This window comes from Xenopus tropicalis, chromosome 2 (genome assembly GCF_000004195.4).
Source record: "Xenopus tropicalis strain Nigerian chromosome 2, UCB_Xtro_10.0, whole genome shotgun sequence".
In the NCBI taxonomy this organism is placed as follows: Eukaryota; Metazoa; Chordata; class Amphibia; order Anura; family Pipidae; genus Xenopus; species Xenopus tropicalis.
In genome coordinates, this window is record NC_030678.2 from 180,714,725 (window position 1) to 180,736,537 (window position 21,813).

The 21,813-nt window shown below is 43.7% G+C and overlaps 1 protein-coding gene across 2 annotated transcripts in view; it reads left to right on the forward strand.

Annotated features, from left to right (window-relative positions):
- Window positions 1-9,038: 9,038 nt before the first annotated feature.
- Window positions 9,039-21,813, forward strand: part of trpm2l (transient receptor potential cation channel, subfamily M, member 2 like) — an 80,787-nt gene continuing 68,012 nt past the window's right edge. For both annotated transcript variants that reach the window (XM_031897464.1, XM_031897465.1), the window contains exons 1-2: window positions 9,039-9,136; window positions 20,621-20,805. In XM_031897464.1, the coding sequence (XP_031753324.1) occupies window positions 20,659-20,805 (147 nt within the window). In that variant the 5' untranslated portion in view covers window positions 9,039-9,136; window positions 20,621-20,658. The remainder of the gene's footprint in view (window positions 9,137-20,620; window positions 20,806-21,813) is intronic.

Genomic DNA, 21,813 nt, shown 5'->3' on the forward strand with positions numbered 1-21,813 from the left:
AGAGAGAGGGGTAGGACTGGGCAGGGAGAATAGATCTATGGAACTGGGGTAGAACTTAGTATAAAGCTGTGGGGCTGAGAGAGAGGGTAGGTCTGGGCAGGAGAATAGAGCTATGGAACTGGGGTAGAACTTAGTATAAAGCTGTGGGGCTGAGAGAGAGGGGTAGGACTGGGCAGGGGGAATAGAGCTATGGAACTGGGGTAGAACTTCTGAGAAAGTCTGAGGAAAGGGAGTTGTCTGGCTGGGGCTATTGCATGTTGACCCCTAAGCTCATGTGACTGAGGGACGTTGCCCAGGGAGTGTTTGTAGAGAAAGAAAGATGAACAGACCCAGATACAGGGCCGATGTGCTTAATGGCTGCTATGTACATTTCTACACTCACTAACTAGTGCTACTCATCTCTTACTCTGCTCTTACCATCACTTTACTAACCAGCAAGAAACCTACAGCCAAACTGGTTACCCCCACTGTAAATCTCACTTTCTCTGACTCAGACTTAGATTGTAAGCTCTTGCGGGCAGCCCCCTACTTTCTAACAATATCCAATTGTATTTGTCAATGACTTTTGGAAAGATATTTTGCAGTGTATGTTAAGCATTTGGTCTTGTATGTGTATCCGTTACTCTGTAAAGCCCTGTTTGAAATGATGGCGCTATTTAAATAATAATAATAATAATAATAATAATAATAATAATAATAATAGCACCATAGAATTAACAACAACAATAACCATAATAATAATATCTCTATAATAATAATAATAATAATAATAATAATAATAATAATAATAATAATAATAATAATCACTATTGAAAAATATATATACAGGTATCGGACCCCTTATCCGGAAACCCGTTATCCGAATTACGGAAAGCCCGTCTCCCATAGACTCCATTTTAATCAAATAATTCAAAATTTTTAAACGGATTTCCTTTTTCTCTGTAATAACAAAACAGAACCTTGTAATTGATCCCAACTTAAGGTCCCCATACACAGGCCGACTATAGCTGCCGATATTGGTCCTTTGGCAGCTAATCGGCCCGTGTATGGGCAGAACAGAGCGGCCTGGCCGACCGATATCTGGCCTGAAATTGGCCAGATCTCGATCGGCCAGGTTAGAAAATCTGGTCGGATCGGGGACCGCATCAACGAGCCGATGCAGTCCCTGATCCGACCAGATTTTCTAACCGACTGCCCCATAGTTACTTTCTACCCGATATCGCCCACCCGTAGGTGGATCGAGCGAGCGGATCTTATAGTGTATGGGGACCTTAAGATATAAATAATCCTTATTAGATGCAAAACAATCCAATTGGGGTTAATTAATGTTTTATTGATTTTTTAGCAGACTTAAAGTATGGAGATCCAAATTACGGAAAGATCCCTTATCCGGAATACCCTTGGTCCCGAGCATTCTGGATAACGGGTCCTATACCTGTACTGTAAAAGAAAATAAAAGGACAATATAGATAATAATAATAATATCACTATATAAATAATAATAATAGCACTATAAATAACAACAACAATAATAATAATAGCACTATATAAACAATAATAGCACCATACAAATAACAACAACAACAATAATAATATTAGCACTATATTAATAATAATAATAATAATAATAATAATAATAATAGCACCATAGAAATAATAACAACAACAACTTTATGTTGGGTTGAAAAACGGGAAGTCACTGATTGGCTGTTGTTGGCTCCTCCCACTTTTGAAGCCTGATTGGCTGTTAGTGGCCCAACCCACTTTTCCTATTTTTGAACTGCAGTCCCCCAGTGACCAACTTTGCAAAGTTTGGGGACTCAGGCATAAAAATTGTGAGACTGACAGCATTTTACACTTCACCCTTGAAAGTAAATAGGTGAAATGTGATTGGCTGTTGGTGGCTCTGCCCAGTTTTCCACTTAACTTTGAAAAGTTAAAACTTAAATAATGGCATCAGTTTAAAGACCAATGAAATTTAATGGATGGAAATGGATTGGATGTTGGTGGCTCCTCCCACTTGTTCTAACCCTGATTACGTAGCCAGCCAGTTGTTTTTGGGAACCCTGACATAAATAGTGTGAGAAAGGCAGAATTTTAAATTTAAACCAAAAAAAATCAAACGTCTCCACCAACTTTTTAAAACCTAAAAATGCCTTCCCCTAGTGACCCTGGTGTTAATACTGTGAGAATGGCAGCAGGTTGGATTTCCCCATTGAAAGTCAATCGGTAAAATCCGATTGGCTGTTGGTGGCTCCTCCCACTGGGCATCCAACAATCATCATATTTTCATTCAGGCTGACTCCATGACTGTGTGATTCCAACTTGGGGAGTGTGGCAGCAGTTTAAATTTCACCATAAAAGTCAATGTGTGAAACTTGATTGGCTGTTGTTGGCCCCTCCCACTTTTGGGTCATCCAACAAATGTCACTGTTTCATTTGGGGTGACCTCGTTATTATGTTATTCAAGTTTGGGGGGTGCAGCTTCAAAGCTGTAAGAGTGGCAGCAGTTTGAAAATCTTCCCTGTCAAAGTCAATGGGAAAATTAGGGGGTTCGGAGCAGCACCACAAAAAGATGAGGGGCGGGATCCCTTAGATACACACAAGCAACCTGCTCTGCTATAGGGCGAAGAAGTTTGGGGAGTCTGGGTGTTGTACCCCTACACCTGTAGGGGGAGTAGCGTTTATAAAATGGGGGGCGAAGAAGAAAAAGCTGAAGAATCAGCTAAAGTCGAAGAACAGGCTGTGGGTTTTTCACCCCAACACAATAATAGCACTATATAAATAATAATAATAATAACAATATCACTACTGAAAAAAAAATAATAATAACACCCTATAAATAATAACAACAACAATAATAATAGCACTATATACAAAATAATAATAATAATAAAAATAATAAAAAAAAAAAATAATAATAATAATAATAATAATAATAATAATAATAGCACTATATACAAAATAATAATAATAATAATAATAATAATAATAATAATAGCACTATATAAATAATAATAATAATAATAATAATAATAATAATAATAAAAATAATAATAATAATAATAGCACTATATACAAAATAATAATAATAATAATAATAATAATAATAATAATAATAGCACTATATACAAAATAATAATAATAATAATAATAATAATAATAATAATAATAATAATAATAATAATAATAATAATAGCACTATATACAAAATAATAATAATAATAATAATAATAATAATAATAATAATAATAGCAGCAGGAGCACTATATAAAAAAAAGTAATAATAATATCACTACTGAAGAAAATAATAATAATAGCACCATAAAAATAATGACAACAACAATAATAATAGCACTATATACAAAATAATAATAATACAATAATAATAATAATAGCACTATATACAAAATAATAATAATAATAATAATAATAATAATAATAATAATAATAGCACCATAGAAATAATAACAACAATAATAATAGCACTATATACAAAATAATAATAATAATAACACTATATAAATAAAAATATATTATATAAACTAGAAAGGGAAGTTTGAGAACAAACTTCATGTTGAGTTGAAAACCGTAAAGTCACTGAATGAAATCTGATTGGCTGTTGTTGGCTCCGCCCACTTTTCTAACCTTGGACCCTGGTTTTAATAGTGTCTGAATGCCAGCAATTTAAATTTCCCCACTGAAAGGCAATGAGTGACATTTGATTGGCAGTTGGAGGGTGTTGTACCCCTAAAACTGTAGGAGGAGCAGTGTTTAGAAAATGGGGGGTGCGAAGAAGAAGAAGAAGAAGAAGAAGAAGAAGAAGAAGAAGAAGAAGAAGAAGAAGAAGAAGAAGAAGAAGAAAGAAGAAGAGGAAGAATCAGGAAGGAATCAGCTGAAGTCGAAGAACAGTATGTTGGGGTTTTCACCCCAACACAATTATAATGATAATGATAGCACTATATAAATAATAATAATAATAATAATAATAGCACTATATAAATAATAATAATAATAATAATAACAATCCTAATAATAATAACACTATTGAAAAATAATAGCACTATATAAATAATAATAATAATAATAATAATATCACTATTGAAAAAAATAATAACAGTACTATAAATAATAAGAATAGAAATAATAAAAGCACTATATAAATAATAATAATAATAATAAAATAATAATAATAATAATAATAATAATAATAATAATAATAATAATAATAATAATAATAATAATAATAATAATAATAATAATAATAATAGTAATAATAATAATAATAATAATAACACTACATAATAATAATAACAATAATAATAATAATAATAATAATAATAATAATAGCACTACATAATAATAATAATAATAATAATAATAATAATAATAATAACAACACTACATAATAAATAATAATAGCACTATATACATAATAATAACAATAATAATATCACTATATAAATACTAATAATAATAATATCACTATATAAATACTACTAATAATAATATCACTATATAAATACTAATAATAATAGCACTACCACTACTACTACATAATAATAATAATAATAATAATAATAATAATAATAATAATAATAATAATAATAATAATAATAATATCACAATTGAAAAAAATAATAACAGTACTATAAATAATAAGAATAGAAATAATAATAGCACAATAATAATAATAATAATAATAATAATAATAATAATAATAATAATAATAATAATAATAATAATAATAATAATAATAATAATAATAATAATAACACTACATAATAAATAATAATAGCACTATATACATAATAATAACAATAATAATATCACTATATAAATACTAATAATAATAATAGCACTATATAAATAATAATATCACTATTGAAAAAAAAAAAAAAATAATAATAATAATAATAATAATAATAATAATAATAATAATAATAATAGTACCATAGAAATAATAACAACAACAATAATAATAAATAGCACTATATAAATAATAATAATAATAATAGCACTATATAAATAATAATATATTATATAAACTAGAAAGGGAAGTTTGAGAACAAACTTCATGTTAAGTTGAAAAACGTGAAGTCACTGAATGAAATCTGATTGGCTGTTGTTGGCTCCACCCACTTTTTCTAACATTGGACCACAGTTATACAGTAAAAACCCATGTGCAAAGTTTAGGGACCCTGGTTTTATTAGTGTCTGAATGCCAGCAATTTAAATTTCCCCACTGAAAGGCAATGAGTGACATCTGATTGGCGGTTGGAGGGTCCTAAAACTGTAGGAGGAGCAGTGTTTAGAAAATGGGGGGGACACTAAGAACGCTAAGGTTTTCACCCCAACACAATTATAATAATAATAATAATAACAGCACTATATAAATAATAATAATAATAATAATAGCACTATATAAATAATAATAATAACAGCACTATATAAATAATAATAATAATAATAGCACTATATAAATAATAATAATAACAGCACTATATAAATAATAATAATAATAAAAGCACTATATAAATAATAATAATAACAGCACTATATAAATAATAATAATATCACTATTGAAAAAATAATAATAATAGCACTATATAAGTAATAATAATAATCAGGTTTTCTCTTCTTTCATGTTGAATGAACTGAGTAGAACATGTTACCAACTTACTTGGCTGCTGGTTACCCATGTAAAGGACACCTCTTGGGGCCAAAATGTCTCCCCCACCCGAGGTGTGGTCTGGTAGAGTCCACATTCCAGTTAGGGGAAACAATACTAATTGCTGCCCGCTGGTGCTATGCTGCCCACCCTGGGGGGAGGCCATCCTGGTCCTTTAGCCTAATATAAACCCCTCAGTGAATTACCTTTCCTTGTCCTTTAAGCTTCCCATTTTCTACACATTGTATTGGATCATTGGACCTATTTCCGTGGTCTTGCCCTCTGTAACATGAGTCCTTATTCCTGACTTCCTTGTTTCTGAGTGAATACACTGGTTCCTGAGTTCTTGACTTGCTGTGCTTCTCTGCCTCAGTTCTTTCTAGTCCTAGCCCTGCTTCTACTGATTCTCCTGATTCCTGGCCTGTTTTATGGTTCTGTCCCTTTCTCTGGCTGTCACAAGAACTTACTGTTTCCATGCTGCCTGCCCTAACCCCTGGCTGTCACGGGGACTTCCTGTTTCCATGCTGCCTGCCCTGACCCCTGGCTGTCACAAGGAATTACTGTTTCCATGCTGCCTGCCCTGACCCCTGGCTATCACAAAGACTTACTGTTTCCATGCTGCCTGCCCTGACCCCTGGCTGTCACAAGGACTTACTGTTTCCATGCTGCCTGCCCTGACCTCTGGCTGTCACAAGGACTTACTGTTTCCATGCTGCCTGCCCTGACCTCTGGCTTTCACTAAGACTTACTGTTTCCATGCTGCCTGCCCTGACCCCTGGCTATCATAAGTACGTATTGTTTCCATGCTGCCTGTCCTGACCCCTGGCTGTCACAAGGACTTACTGTTTCCATGCTGCCTGCCCTGACCCCTGGCTATCATAAGTATGTATTGTTTCCATGCTGCCTGCCCTGACCCTTGGCTGTCACAAGGACTTACTGTTTCCATGCTGCCTGCCCTGACCCCTGGCCATCACAAGGACTTACTGTTTCCATGCTGCCTGCCCTGACCCCTGGCTATCACAAGGACTTACTGTTTCCATGCTGCCTGCCCTGACCCCTGGCTTTCACTAAGACTTACTGTTTCCATGCTGCCTGCCCTGACCCCTGGCTATCATAAGTATGTATTGTTTCCATGCTGCCTGCCCTGACCTCTGGCTGTCACAAGGACTTACTGTTTCCATGCTGCCTGCCCTGACCTCTGTTCTGTCACAAGGACTTACTGTTTCCATGCTGCCTGCCCTGACCTCTGGCTGTCACAAGGACTTACTGTTTCCATGCTGCCTGCCCTGACCTCTGGCTTTCACTAAGACTTTCTGTTTCCATGCTGCCTGCCCTGACCCCTGGCTATCATAAGTACGTATTGTTTCCATGCTGCCTGTCCTGACCCCTGGCTGTCACAAGGACTTACTGTTTCCATGCTGCCTGCCCTGACCCCTGGCTATCATAAGTATGTATTGTTTCCATGCTGCCTGCCCTGACCCTTGGCTGTCACAAGGACTTACTGTTTCCATGCTGCCTGCCCTGACCCCTGGCCATCACAAGGACTTACTGTTTCCATGCTGCCTGCCCTGACCCCTGGCTATTACAAGGACTTACTGTTTCCATGCTGCCTGCCCTGACCCCTGGCTTTCACTAAGACTTACTGTTTCCATGCTGCCTGCCCTGACCCCTGGCTATCATAAGTATGTATTGTTTCCATGCTGCCTGCCCTGACCTCTGGCTGTCACAAGGACTTACTGTTTCCATGCTGCCTCCCTAACCTCTGTTCTGTCACAAGGACTTTCTGTTTTCATGTTTTTAACATTCTCAAAATTGGGCAGAAACCCTCTGAATTGCATCCTGCAATAACCCAGCCCCTGGTGTTGCCATGTGGCCAGAGAGCGCCACCGCAGTTTGTGTGAAGACATCATCACACACGTCCCATTGTCTGGTATTAAAACCAGGCAAACATGGCAACCCTATGCCCATTACAAGATATATGAGATGGGCCGGAAGCCTCAGGTCTCTTGGGAATGAATGAGGTGAAGGAATGTCTTCTCCTGACCAACCCCTCAGGCAAATTTGCACAAAGCTCCCTGGGTAATTGTGCGCCTGTGGCCCCATCTGTTGCCATGGTTTCTCCCAGACAAAGAAGGGAACCGGTTCTGCAAGACTTGAGATTCTGCTTTCTAAGGGCAGAGCCATCTCCATGTGGCTTAGTAGCCCCCAGGCCAGTGGCCCCAATCTCTGAGTAGGAAGTGTCATGAAAATGGACAGTAGGCCTGGAACTTGGTTTAGGCAGGGTGGGCTAATGCCTTTTTTTATTTACAAAATATTTTTGTTTGTGTGCTTTTAACTTTTAGCTTGGCCTTTAATAAAAATAAATGTATAAATGTTGTGTAAGTGTAAGGGAGAGCTATGGCCGCCCGGCACCATGATTGGTTTCTTTTCCCTCATCTGGTGCCTGGAGTATGGGGTCTCGGCTCTTCTATTGCTGATGGGGGTAAATGGGGCAGTTGGGAGGGTGGGGGGGTCTGTATTTATTTTCTGTCATTTTGCCACTTTGGCAGCTGTACTACAAGCCTTACTTGCCTGGGGACAGTGTGTGGGGTGCTGTAAATATCGGGGGGCTGGGTGGGGTTGATCTGTACAGGCAGAGAGGGGGTTAATTAATGCATATTCCCTGCCCCCACCCCCCCATTTCAGTAGTCATTCAGTGCGTGTACCCCCACATACTGGGTTTTAGTTACAAAGTTATCATCATAAAATTGCCCCATACCCACATCAATGTAAACACCATGGGCAGATTTACATTAAGGCTTGGAGAGGTACAGCCCCCCCAAACCTGTCGGACAGAATTTATTTAAAAAAACAGAAGAAAAAGATTCTCTGACGGGCTGTACCGGCTGCCTGCCAGCAGGGGGAGATAGAGATACGCATCCTGCTCAGCCCAGTGCTCTGGTTGTGCAGAGAGAAGCAGTTGCCAGGGTAACTGTATAGGGCAGAACCCAAAGATGTGTATCTGATGGGTGGTACACCATGGGGGGCACTAGGGGTAATGTGCCAGTCTCCCCACATGTGGAATAATATTGTGTGTAAGTTACATACAGGCAATATATATCCACCCCTTTGCTGCTGTATTGGTGCAGGTATTGAATCTATTATATATATATTATGTTACAGTTAGGGAGAATGATACCTGTTAGTGACAGACACGTGTGTGTAAGTGAGTGTGTAAGTGAGTGTGTGAGTAAGTGGGGGGGGGGGGATTGGGGAAAGCAGTCGGACTGGATTTGGAACGGTTTGGTTCATTGTGTAACACGACTCCATAGTTACAGCTGGTTGGTACCAAGGGTTTGAGTGAGACACAATGGTTCATCTGGTAACACACAGTAACACACAGTGACTCTCAGTGACACAGTAACACAGTAACACAGTTACACACAGCAGCGCCACCCCAGCTCCCCCCTGTGATACAGTCTGTAGGTAAGTGCCGCCATCCTCTCACCTTCTTCCCTCTCAAAATGACATTTGGGGTTTTATGTGGCCTTTAATAGGCCTCTCCTGCTCACTGGGGAGTACAGCTGGGTAATGTTGGGGGGAGTGTAAGTTGGGGTATTGGTGGGTATTGGGGGTATTGTGGGGCAGATAATATACATGTGGGGGTAGTGTGGGGCAGATAATATACATGCAGGGGTAGTGTGGGGCAGATAATATACATGTGGGGGTAGTGTGGGGCAGATAATATACATGCGGGGTAGTGTGGGGCAGATAATATACATGCGGGGGTAGTGTGGGGCAGATAATATACATGCAGGGGTAGTGTGGGGCAGATAATATACATGCGGGGTAGTGTGGGGCAGATAATATACATGCAGGGGTAGTGTGGGGCAGATAATATACATGCGGGGTAGTGTGGGGCAGATAATATACATGTGGGGGTACTGTGGGGCAGATAATATACATGCAGGGGTAGTGTGGGGCAGATAATATACATGTGGGGGTATTGTGGGACAGATAATATACATGTGGGGGTAGTGTGGGGCAGATAATATACATGCAGGGGTAGTGTGGGGCAGATAATATACATGCGGGGGTAGTGTGGGGCAGATAATATACATGCAGGGGTAGTGTGGGGCAGATAATATACATGCGGGGTAGTGTGGGGCAGATAATATACATGTGGGGGTACTGTGGGGCAGATAATATACATGTGGGGGTACTGTGGGGCAGATAATATAAAGGTGGGGGTAGTGTGGGGCAGATAATATACATGGGGGGTAGTGTGGGGCAGATAATATACATGCGGGGTAGTGTGGGGCAGATAATATACATGCGGGGGTAGCGTGGGGCAGATAATATACATGCGGGGGTAGCGTGGGGCAGATAATATACATGCGGGGGTAGCGTGGGGCAGATAATATACATGTGGGGGTAGTGAGGGGCAGATAATATACATGTGGGGGTAGTGAGGGGCAGATAATATACATGTGGGGGTAGTGAGGGGCAGATAATATACATGTGGGGGTAGTGTGGGGCAGATAATATACATGTGGGGGTAGTGTGGGGCAGATAATATACATGTGGGGGTAGTGAGGGGGCAGATAATATACATGTGGGGGTAGTGAGGGGCAGATAATATACATGTGGGGGTAGTGAGGGGCAGATAATATACATGTGGGGGTAGTGAGGGGCAGATAATATACATGCGGGGGTAGTGTGGGGCAGATAATATACATGCGGGGGTAGTGTGGGGCAGATAATATACATGCGGGGGTAGTGTATACAGGGGCAGTAACAGGGGAAAGCTCTCCCATAAGAGTCAGCCAAGCAGCTGCCATGTTAATGAAATCATATACAATAAGTTGGATATAGGAGCAGGTGCAAGTAATAATCTAATTGGTTTATATATATTATGGCCTGATGTAATTAGCCTTGGGGGGATGAGTGTGTGCGTGTATAGGTGGGTGGGTGAGTGTGTGAGTGTGTGTATGTGTGTGTTGGTGGGTGAGTGTGTGAGTGTGTGTATGTGTGTGTTGGTGGGTGAGTGTGTGAGTGTGTGTATGTGTGTGTTGTAGCCGCAGACTCTGTACGTTCCCAGTCCCCCCTCTGTTGGGCACTTGTAGCTGCAGACTCTGTACGTTCCCAGTCCCCCCTCTGTTGGTCAGTTGTAGCTGCAGACTCTGTACGTTCCCAGTCCCCCCTCTGTTGGGCACTTGTAGCTGCAGACTCTGTACGTTCCCAGTCCCCCCTCTGTTGGTCAGTTGTAGCTGCAGACTCTGTACGTTCCCAGTCCCCCCTCTGTTGGTCAGTTGTAGCCGCAGACTCTGTACGTTCCCAGTCCCCCCTCTGTTGGGCACTTGTAGCTGCAGACTCTGTACGTTCCCAGTCCCCCCTCTGTTGGTCAGTTGTAGCTGCAGACTCTGTACGTTCCCAGTCCCCCCTCTGTTGGGCACTTGTAGCTGCAGACTCTGTACGTTCCCAGTCCCCCCTCTGTTGGTCAGTTGTAGCTGCAGACTCTGTACGTTCCCAGTCCCCCCTCTGTTGGGCACTTGTAGCTGCAGACTCTGTACGTTCCCAGTCCCCCCTCTGTTGGTCAGTTGTAGCTGCAGACTCTGTACGTTCCCAGTCCCCCCTCTGTTGGGCACTTGTAGCTGCAGACTCTGTACGTTCCCAGTCCCCCCTCTGTTGGGCACTTGTAGCTGCAGACTCTGTACGTTCCCAGTCCCCCCTCTGTTGGTCAGTTGTAGCCGCAGACTCTGTACGTTCCCAGTCCCCCCTCTGTTGGTCAGTTGTAGCTGCAGACTCTGTACGTTCCCAGTCCCCCCTCTGTTGGTCAGTTGTAGCTGCAGACTCTGTATGTTCCCAGTCCCCCCTCTGTTGGTCAGTTGTAGCTGCAGACTCTGTACGTTCCCAGTCCCCCCTCTGTTGGTCAGTTGTAGCTGCAGACTCTGTACGTTCCCAGTCCCTCCTCTGTTGGTCAGTTGTAGCTGCAGACTCTGTATGTTCCCAGTCCCCCCTCTGTTGGTCAGTTGTAGCTGCAGACTCTGTACGTTCCCAGTCCCTCCTCTGTTGGTCAGTTGTAGCTGCAGACTCTGTACGTTCCCAGTCCCCCCTCTGTTGGTCAGTTGTAGCCGCAGACTCTGTACGTTCCCAGTCCCCCCTCTGTTGGTCAGTTGTAGCCGCAGACTCTGTACGTTCCCAGTCCCCCCTCTGTTGGGCACTTGTAGCTGCAGACTCTGTACGTTCCCAGTCCCCCCTCTGTTGGTCGGTTGTAGCCGCAGACTCTGTACGTTCCCAGTCCCCCCTCTGTTGGGCACTTGTAGCTGCAGACTCTGTACGTTCCCAGTCCCCCCTCTGTTGGTCAGTTGTAGCTGCAGACTCTGTACGTTCCCAGTCCCTCCTCTGTTGGGCACTTGTAGCTGCAGACTCTGTACGTTCCCAGTCCCCCCTCTGTTGGGCACTTGTAGCTGCAGACTCTGTACGTTCCCAGTCCCCCCTCTGTTGGTCAGTTGTAGCTGCAGACTCTGTACGTTCCCAGTCCCCCCTCTGTTGGTCAGTTGTAGCTGCAGACTCTGTACGTTCCCAGTCCCCCCTCTGTTGGTCAGTTGTAGCTGCAGACTCTGTACGTTCCCAGTCCCTCCTCTGTTGGGCACTTGTAGCTGCAGACTCTGTACGTTCCCAGTCCCCCCTCTGTTGGTCAGTTGTAGCTGCAGACTCTGTACGTTCCCAGTCCCCCCTCTGTTGGTCAGTTGTAGCTGCAGACTCTGTACGTTCCCAGTCCCCCCTCTGTTGGTCAGTTGTAGCTGCAGACTCTGTACGTTCCCAGTCCCCCCTCTGTTGGTCAGTTGTAGCTGCAGACTCTGTACGTTCCCAGTCCCCCCTCTGTTGGGCACTTGTAGCTGCAGACTCTGTACGTTCCCAGTCCCCCCTCTGTTGGTCGGTTGTAGCTGCAGACTCTGTACGTTCCCAGTCCCCCCTCTGTTGGTCGGTTGTAGCTGCAGACTCTGTACGTTCCCAGTCCCCCCTCTGTTGGTCAGTTGTAGCTGCAGACTCTGTACGTTCCCAGTCCCCCCTCTGTTGGTCAGTTGTAGCTGCAGACTCTGTACGTTCCCAGTCCCCCCTCTGTTGGTCAGTTGTAGCTGCAGACTCTGTACGTTCCCAGTCCCCCCTCTGTTGGGCACTTGTAGCTGCAGACTCTGTACGTTCCCAGTCCCCCCTCTGTTGGTCGGTTGTAGCTGCAGACTCTGTACGTTCCCAGTCCTCCCTCTGTTGGTCAGTTGTAGCTGCAGACTCTGTACGTTCCCAGTCCCCCCTCTGTTGGGCACTTGTAGCTGCAGACTCTGTACGTTCCCAGTCCCCCCTCTGTTGGTCAGTTGTAGCTGCAGACTCTGTACGTTCCCAGTCCCCCCTCTGTTGGGCACTTGTAGCTGCAGACTCTGTACGTTCCCAGTCCCCCCTCTGTTGGGCACTTGTAGCTGCAGACTCTGTACGTTCCCAGTCCCCCCTCTGTTGGTCAGTTGTAGCTGCAGACTCTGTACGTTCCCAGTCCCCCCTCTGTTGGTCAGTTGTAGCTGCAGACTCTGTACATTCCCAGTCCCCCCTCTGTTGGGCACTTGTAGCTGCAGACTCTGTACGTTCCCAGTCCCCCCTCTGTTGGGCACTTGTAGCTGCAGACTCTGTACGTTCCCAGTCCCCCCTCTGTTGGTCAGTTGTAGCTGCAGACTCTGTACGTTCCCAGTCCCCCCTCTGTTGGGCACTTGTAGCTGCAGACTCTGTACGTTCCCAGTCCCCCCTCTGTTGGGCACTTGTAGCTGCAGACTCTGTACGTTCCCAGTCCCCCCTCTGTTGGGCACTTGTAGCTGCAGACTCTGTACGTTCCCAGTCCCCCCTCTGTTGGTCAGTTGTAGCTGCAGACTCTGTACGTTCCCAGTCCCCCCTCTGTTGGTCAGTTGTAGCTGCAGACTCTGTACGTTCCCAGTCCCCCCTCTGTTGGGCACTTGTAGCTGCAGACTCTGTACGGTCCCAGTCCCCCCTCTGTTGGTCACTTGTAGCTGCAGACTCTGTACGTTCCCAGTCCCCCCTCTGTTGGGCACTTGTAGCTGCAGACTCTGTACGTTCCCAGTCCCCCCTCTGTTGGTCAGTTGTAGCTGCAGACTCTGTACGTTCCCAGTCCCCCCTCTGTTGGGCACTTGTAGCTGCAGACTCTGTACGTTCCCAGTCCCCCCTCTGTTGGTCAGTTGTAGCTGCAGACTCTGTACGTTCCCAGTCCCCCCTCTGTTGGGCACTTGTAGCTGCAGACTCTGTACGTTCCCAGTCCCCCCTCTGTTGGGCACTTGTAGCTGCAGACTCTGTACGTTCCCAGTCCCCCCTCTGTTGGTCAGTTGTAGCCGCAGACTCTGTACGTTCCCAGTCCCCCCTCTGTTGGTCAGTTGTAGCTGCAGACTCTGTACGTTCCCAGTCCCCCCTCTGTTGGTCAGTTGTAGCTGCAGACTCTGTATGTTCCCAGTCCCCCCTCTGTTGGTCAGTTGTAGCTGCAGACTCTGTACGTTCCCAGTCCCCCCTCTGTTGGTCAGTTGTAGCTGCAGACTCTGTACGTTCCCAGTCCCTCCTCTGTTGGTCAGTTGTAGCTGCAGACTCTGTATGTTCCCAGTCCCCCTCTGTTGGTCAGTTGTAGCTGCAGACTCTGTACGTTCCCAGTCCCTCCTCTGTTGGTCAGTTGTAGCTGCAGACTCTGTACGTTCCCAGTCCCCCCTCTGTTGGTCAGTTGTAGCCGCAGACTCTGTACGTTCCCAGTCCCCCCTCTGTTGGTCAGTTGTAGCCGCAGACTCTGTACGTTCCCAGTCCCCCCTCTGTTGGTCGGTTGTAGCCGCAGACTCTGTACGTTCCCAGTCCCCCCTCTGTTGGGCACTTGTAGCTGCAGACTCTGTACGTTCCCAGTCCCCCCTCTGTTGGTCAGTTGTAGCTGCAGACTCTGTACGTTCCCAGTCCCTCCTCTGTTGGGCACTTGTAGCTGCAGACTCTGTACGTTCCCAGTCCCCCCTCTGTTGGGCACTTGTAGCTGCAGACTCTGTACGTTCCCAGTCCCCCCTCTGTTGGTCAGTTGTAGCTGCAGACTCTGTACGTTCCCAGTCCCCCCTCTGTTGGTCAGTTGTAGCTGCAGACTCTGTACGTTCCCAGTCCCCCCTCTGTTGGTCAGTTGTAGCTGCAGACTCTGTACGTTCCCAGTCCCTCCTCTGTTGGGCACTTGTAGCTGCAGACTCTGTACGTTCCCAGTCCCCCCTCTGTTGGTCAGTTGTAGCTGCAGACTCTGTACGTTCCCAGTCCCCCCTCTGTTGGTCAGTTGTAGCTGCAGACTCTGTACGTTCCCAGTCCCCCCTCTGTTGGTCAGTTGTAGCTGCAGACTCTGTACGTTCCCAGTCCCCCCTCTGTTGGTCAGTTGTAGCTGCAGACTCTGTACGTTCCCAGTCCCCCCTCTGTTGGGCACTTGTAGCTGCAGACTCTGTACGTTCCCAGTCCCCCCTCTGTTGGTCGGTTGTAGCTGCAGACTCTGTACGTTCCCAGTCCCCCCTCTGTTGGTCGGTTGTAGCTGCAGACTCTGTACGTTCCCAGTCCCCCCTCTGTTGGTCAGTTGTAGCTGCAGACTCTGTACGTTCCCAGTCCCCCCTCTGTTGGTCAGTTGTAGCTGCAGACTCTGTACGTTCCCAGTCCCCCCTCTGTTGGTCAGTTGTAGCTGCAGACTCTGTACGTTCCCAGTCCCCCCTCTGTTGGGCACTTGTAGCTGCAGACTCTGTACGTTCCCAGTCCCCCCTCTGTTGGTCGGTTGTAGCTGCAGACTCTGTACGTTCCCAGTCCTCCCTCTGTTGGTCAGTTGTAGCTGCAGACTCTGTACGTTCCCAGTCCCCCCTCTGTTGGGCACTTGTAGCTGCAGACTCTGTACGTTCCCAGTCCCCCCTCTGTTGGTCAGTTGTAGCTGCAGACTCTGTACGTTCCCAGTCCCCCCTCTGTTGGGCACTTGTAGCTGCAGACTCTGTACGTTCCCAGTCCCCCCTCTGTTGGGCACTTGTAGCTGCAGACTCTGTACGTTCCCAGTCCCCCCTCTGTTGGTCAGTTGTAGCTGCAGACTCTGTACGTTCCCAGTCCCCCCTCTGTTGGTCAGTTGTAGCTGCAGACTCTGTACATTCCCAGTCCCCCCTCTGTTGGGCACTTGTAGCTGCAGACTCTGTACGTTCCCAGTCCCCCCTCTGTTGGGCACTTGTAGCTGCAGACTCTGTACGTTCCCAGTCCCCCCTCTGTTGGTCAGTTGTAGCTGCAGACTCTGTACGTTCCCAGTCCCCCCTCTGTTGGGCACTTGTAGCTGCAGACTCTGTACGTTCCCAGTCCCCCCTCTGTTGGGCACTTGTAGCTGCAGACTCTGTACGTTCCCAGTCCCCCCTCTGTTGGTCAGTTGTAGCTGCAGACTCTGTACGTTCCCAGTCCCCCCTCTGTTGGTCAGTTGTAGCTGCAGACTCTGTACATTCCCAGTCCCCCCTCTGTTGGGCACTTGTAGCTGCAGACTCTGTACGTTCCCAGTCCCCCCTCTGTTGGGCACTTGTAGCTGCAGACTCTGTACGTTCCCAGTCCCCCCTCTGTTGGTCAGTTGTAGCTGCAGACTCTGTACGTTCCCAGTCCCCCCTCTGTTGGTCAGTTGTAGCTGCAGACTCTGTACGTTCCCAGTCCCCCCTCTGTTGGGCACTTGTAGCTGCAGACTCTGTACGGTCCCAGTCCCCCCTCTGTTGGTCACTTGTAGCTGCAGACTCTGTACGTTCCCAGTCCCCCCTCTGTTGGGCACTTGTAGCTGCAGACTCTGTACGTTCCCAGTCCCCCCTCTGTTGGTCAGTTGTAGCTGCAGACTCTGTACGTTCCCAGTCCCCCCTCTGTTGGGCACTTGTAGCTGCAGACTCTGTACGTTCCCAGTCCCCCCTCTGTTGGTCAGTTGTAGCTGCAGACTCTGTACGTTCCCAGTCCCCCCTCTGTTGGTCAGTTGTAGCTGCAGACTCTGTACGTTCCCAGTCCCCCCTCTGTTGGTCAGTTGTAGCTGCAGACTCTGTACGTTCCCAGTCCCCCCTCTGTTGGTCAGTTGTAGCTGCAGACTCTGTACGTTCCCAGTCCCCCCTCTGTTGGTCAGTTGTAGCTGCAGACTCTGTATGTTCCCAGTCCCCCCTCTGTTGGTCAGTTGTAGCTGCAGACTCTGTACGTTCCCAGTCCCCCCTCTGTTGGTCAGTTGTAGCTGCACACTCTGTACGTTCCCAGTCCCCCCTCTGTTGGGCACTTGTAGCTGCAGACTCTGTACGTTCCCAGTCCCTCCTCTGTTGGTCAGTTGTAGCTGCAGACTCTGTACGTTCCCAGTCCCTCCTCTGTTGGTCAGTTGTAGCTGCAGACTCTGTATGTTCCCAGTCCCCCCTCTGTTGGTCAGTTGTAGCTGCAGACTCTGTACGTTCCCAGTCCCCCCTCTGTTGGTCAGTTGTAGCTGCAGACTCTGTACGTTCCCAGTCCCCCCTCTGTTGGTCAGTTGTAGCTGCAGACTCTGTACGTTCCCAGTCCCCCCTCTGTTGGTCAGTTGTAGCTGCGGACTCTGTACGTTTTGCATCACTGTTTTTGCTGTTAGAAATAAATTCTTTTCCTAAGCTATAAGGCTTGGTGTTTGTGCACTGGGATAGAATTCAATTTATTTGGCCCAGAATTCTACAATCCAGTACAATATAGTTATTCAAAGATTCATTACAATATATTTATTGATGGATCCACAAAGATATATTTATTTATTGATAGATCCACTACGATATATTTATTGATAGATACACTAAGATATATTTATTGATAGATCCACTAAGATATATTTATTGATAGATCCACTACGATATATTTATTGATAGATACACTAAGATATATTTATTGATAGATCCACTAAGATATATTTATTGATAGATCCACTACGATATATTTATTGATAGATACACTAAGATATATTTATTGATAGATACACTAAGATATATTTATTGATAGATCCACTATGATATATTTATTAATAGATCCACTATGATATATTTATAGATCCATTACAATATATTTATTAATAGATCCACTACTATATACTTATTGATAGATCCACTACAATATATTTATAGATCCACTATGATATATTTATTAATAGATTCACTACAATATATTTATAGATCTCTATGATATATTTATTAATAGATTTACAACAATATATTTATTGATAGCTCCACTATGATGTAATTATATATCCACTACGATAAATTTATTGATAGATCCACTACAATATATTTATAGATCCACTATGATATATTTATAGATCCACTGTGATATATTTATTAATAGATCCACTACAATATATTTATTGATAGATCCACTACAATAGCTTTATTGATAGATCCACTATGATATATTTATTGATAGATCCACTACAATATATTTATTGATAGATCCTCTACGATATATTTATTGATAGATCCACTACAATATATTTATAGATCCACTAAGATATATTTATTAATAGATTCACTACAATATATTTATTGATAGATCCTCTACGATATATTTATTGATAGATCCACTACAATATATTTCTTAATAGATTTACAACAATATATTTATTGATAGCTCCACTATGATATATTTATTAATAGATCCACTACAATATATTTATTGATAGATCCACTATGATGTAATTATATATCCTCTACAATAAATTTATTGATAGATCCACTACAATATATTTATAGATCCACTATGATATATTTATAGATCCACTACAATATATTTATTGATAGATCCACTACAATATCTTTATTGATAGATCCACTATGATATATTTATTAATAGATCCACTACAATATATTTATAGATCCACTAAGATATATTTATTAATAGATTCACTACAATATATTTATTGATAGCTCCACTATGATATATTTATTGATAGCTCCACTATGATATATTTATAGATCCACTAAGATATATTTATTAATAGATTTACAACAATATATTTATTGATAGCTCCACTATGATATATTTATTAATTGATCCACTACGATATATCTATTGATGGATTCACTATGATATATATATATATATATATATATATCCACTATAATATAATTATAGATCCACTATAATATATTCATTAATAGATCCACTACGATAAATTTATTGATAGATCCACTACAATATATTTATAGATCCACTATGATATATTTATAGATCCACTGTGATATATTTATTAATAGATTGTAAGGAGAAGTGCCTTACCGGCACGGCGGGGATGCCCGCCGCGCTGCCATCGGCGGGGACGCCCGCCGCGCCGTCTGCTCCCTGTGCCGGCTCCTTCCTAGGTGCGCGCGCGCGCGCACTTCCGCGTCTTAAAGGCGCATGCGCGCTGACGTCATGACGTCAGCGCGCAAAGGCGCGAAATTCAAAATATTTAAAGGGCCATTTGTATTAGATTGATTGCCCGTGATAGGAATTCATTCCTGGTGCCTTTCTGAGCCTTGTGTATTTCGTTCCTGTATCCTGCTTGTTGCCTTCCTGTGTTTTTGACCCGGCTTGCTCCTGACTATTCTGATTATCCATATCTGACCTCGGCTTGTACTTCGACTTCGATTTCGTCTCATCCTGCTGTATTGATTATCCGGTTTGACCCTTGCCTGTCTGACTATCCTCGATTACTGCCCGCCCCGACCTAGCCTGCCTGACGACGACCTTGTTTAACCCTATTTTGTACCGTGATCTTTGGCCTAACTGACTTTATCTACAGTCGTGCCCCTTTGCTTGCCAGAACTCCTGCCTTGTCCCCCTCGTTAAGTCCAGGTGGCATCTGAGTAGCTGAGGGCTCCTCCCGAAGCCAAAGGCGGTCACAATACTGGTGAAGCCGAGCCGAGACAAGGGAACTTGGCATCTGTTCTGGTTTAGGGTGCCGACCGTGACATAGATCCACTACAATATATTCATTGATAGATCCAGGACAAGATATTTATTGCTAGATCCACTATGATATATCTATTGATAGAGAAAGTACAATAAATTTATTGATAGATCCACTATGATATATTTATTGATGGATCCACTACAATATATTTATTGATAGATTCATTACAATATATTTATTGATGGATCCACTAAGATATATTTATTTATAGATCCACTATGATATATTTATTAATAGATCCACTACAATATATTTATTGTTAGATCCACTATGATATATTTATTGATAGATCCACTACAATATATTTATTGATAGATCTACTATGATATATTTATTGATAGATCCACTACGATATATTTATTAATAGATCCATGATGATATATTTATTGATAGATCCACTATGATGTATTCATTAGTAGATCTACTATGATATAATTATAGATCCACTATGATATATTTATTAATAGATCAACTACAATATATTAATTGATAGATCCACTATGATATAGTTATAGATCCACTACAATAAATTTATTGATAGATCCACTACTATATATATTGTTAGATCCATTATGATATTTTTATTGATATCTTCATTATTATCAATATATATATCCTGATGATGATCCCATGTGGATCGAAATGCGTAGATATTATGTCTGAATAAAAGATTTTTTCTATGGACATTCATGAAGTGAGTGCTCTCTGTGGATTGGATACACCACATGCTGTCAAGGATCCATTAGTGCTCAGTGTCATTTAGTGGGCAGCACCTGGATCAGCCAGAAGCACAAACAGTCATTTGGTGGGGGAGGGAGAGGAGGGTGCATGGGTGGGGGAGAGCAGGGTGGGCAATATATTCCAGACTCACTCAAACTTGCAGCTCCCTATGCTATCGGGTCATGTGACCCATCCTCAGGGTAATAAGAGACCCTTCCCCTCTATATCTTGGTTAATGGAATCTCTATTTGTGTTTCCAGGCAGATGCGCCAATTCCATCCTTAAGGACGGACCACCCATGGGAAACACAAAGAGCAAATCGCCAGTTCCGGATCGAATTGATGGGGTCCAACTACACAGCACCGTAGGCTCACCCTACAGGCCCGGCACCGCTGATCCAAAGAAAAAGAAGAAAACTGCTCCTAAATTTATTGATGGGGAGAAGGTGAGGACCCCTCACTTTATTTTGCTCAAATTATATAGGGTTCAGTAGTTTGAGGGTGTTTTGACCCCCCCCCCCCGCACAATATTATGTTCATTTATTGGTGTAAAACACCAAGATTTAGCATTTTGGATGGATATATGGACTTGTCTCTAATCTTCTCTTTATACCTGAGCCTTATGCCCTAGGGTTGGCCAGGGAAGCACCTTCAGCTTAGAGCAGGGGCTCTCAACCTGAGGGTCAGGACCTCTTTGGGGGTCGAATGCCCTTTCACAGGGGTCGTCTAAGACCATCGGAAAACACATATTTCCAATGGTCTTAGGAATAATTTTATGTTTGGGGGTCACCACAACATGAGGAACTGTATTAAAGAGTCGGGGCATGAGGAAGGTTGAGAACCACTTGATTAGAGGAACAAGTGGGACATCCTTGGGGGCAGTGAAGGATTAAGGGGTACACTGAACAAGATTCTATTGGCCTTTCATTGTTTCCCTTGCAGCTTTGGCCCCTCCCAGCACCACCCATGTCTATGCCCACAGTTTCCATCTGGCACCATCTTCCTGCCCTTCATACCAGGGAGAAACATCTTTAGTTGGTGGGGGGCGTCCTCTGCCCATGTATATTCCCAGGGTATCGACCCTCTCATTCTTATTTTGTCTACCCCTTCCCTTATATGAGCCTTCTTGGCCACCCCCAAACTCAAATGCAGGTGGTATGGCCTAGAAAGGGTGCAAAGCGCCATGTTTTTCCCCACAGTGTAGCATTGGGAGTGTAGGGGTGCAACCACACGGCAGTTTTATACATAAACTTTGGTTATTTTGTAATTACATTTTGGGGCTCTCCTGCTGTCACTGTCGGTGCAAATAGGGGGGAAGAGGATGACAGCTAATGACAAATCTAGTTTTCCTTCTGTTGACTTGATGCCCCTCCCGCCATGAAGTTTGAAGGCAGTTACATCTCTGGATGGGGGCGGTGCCCTGGGGGTAAGGGGGCTGGCTAGAACGTATAATA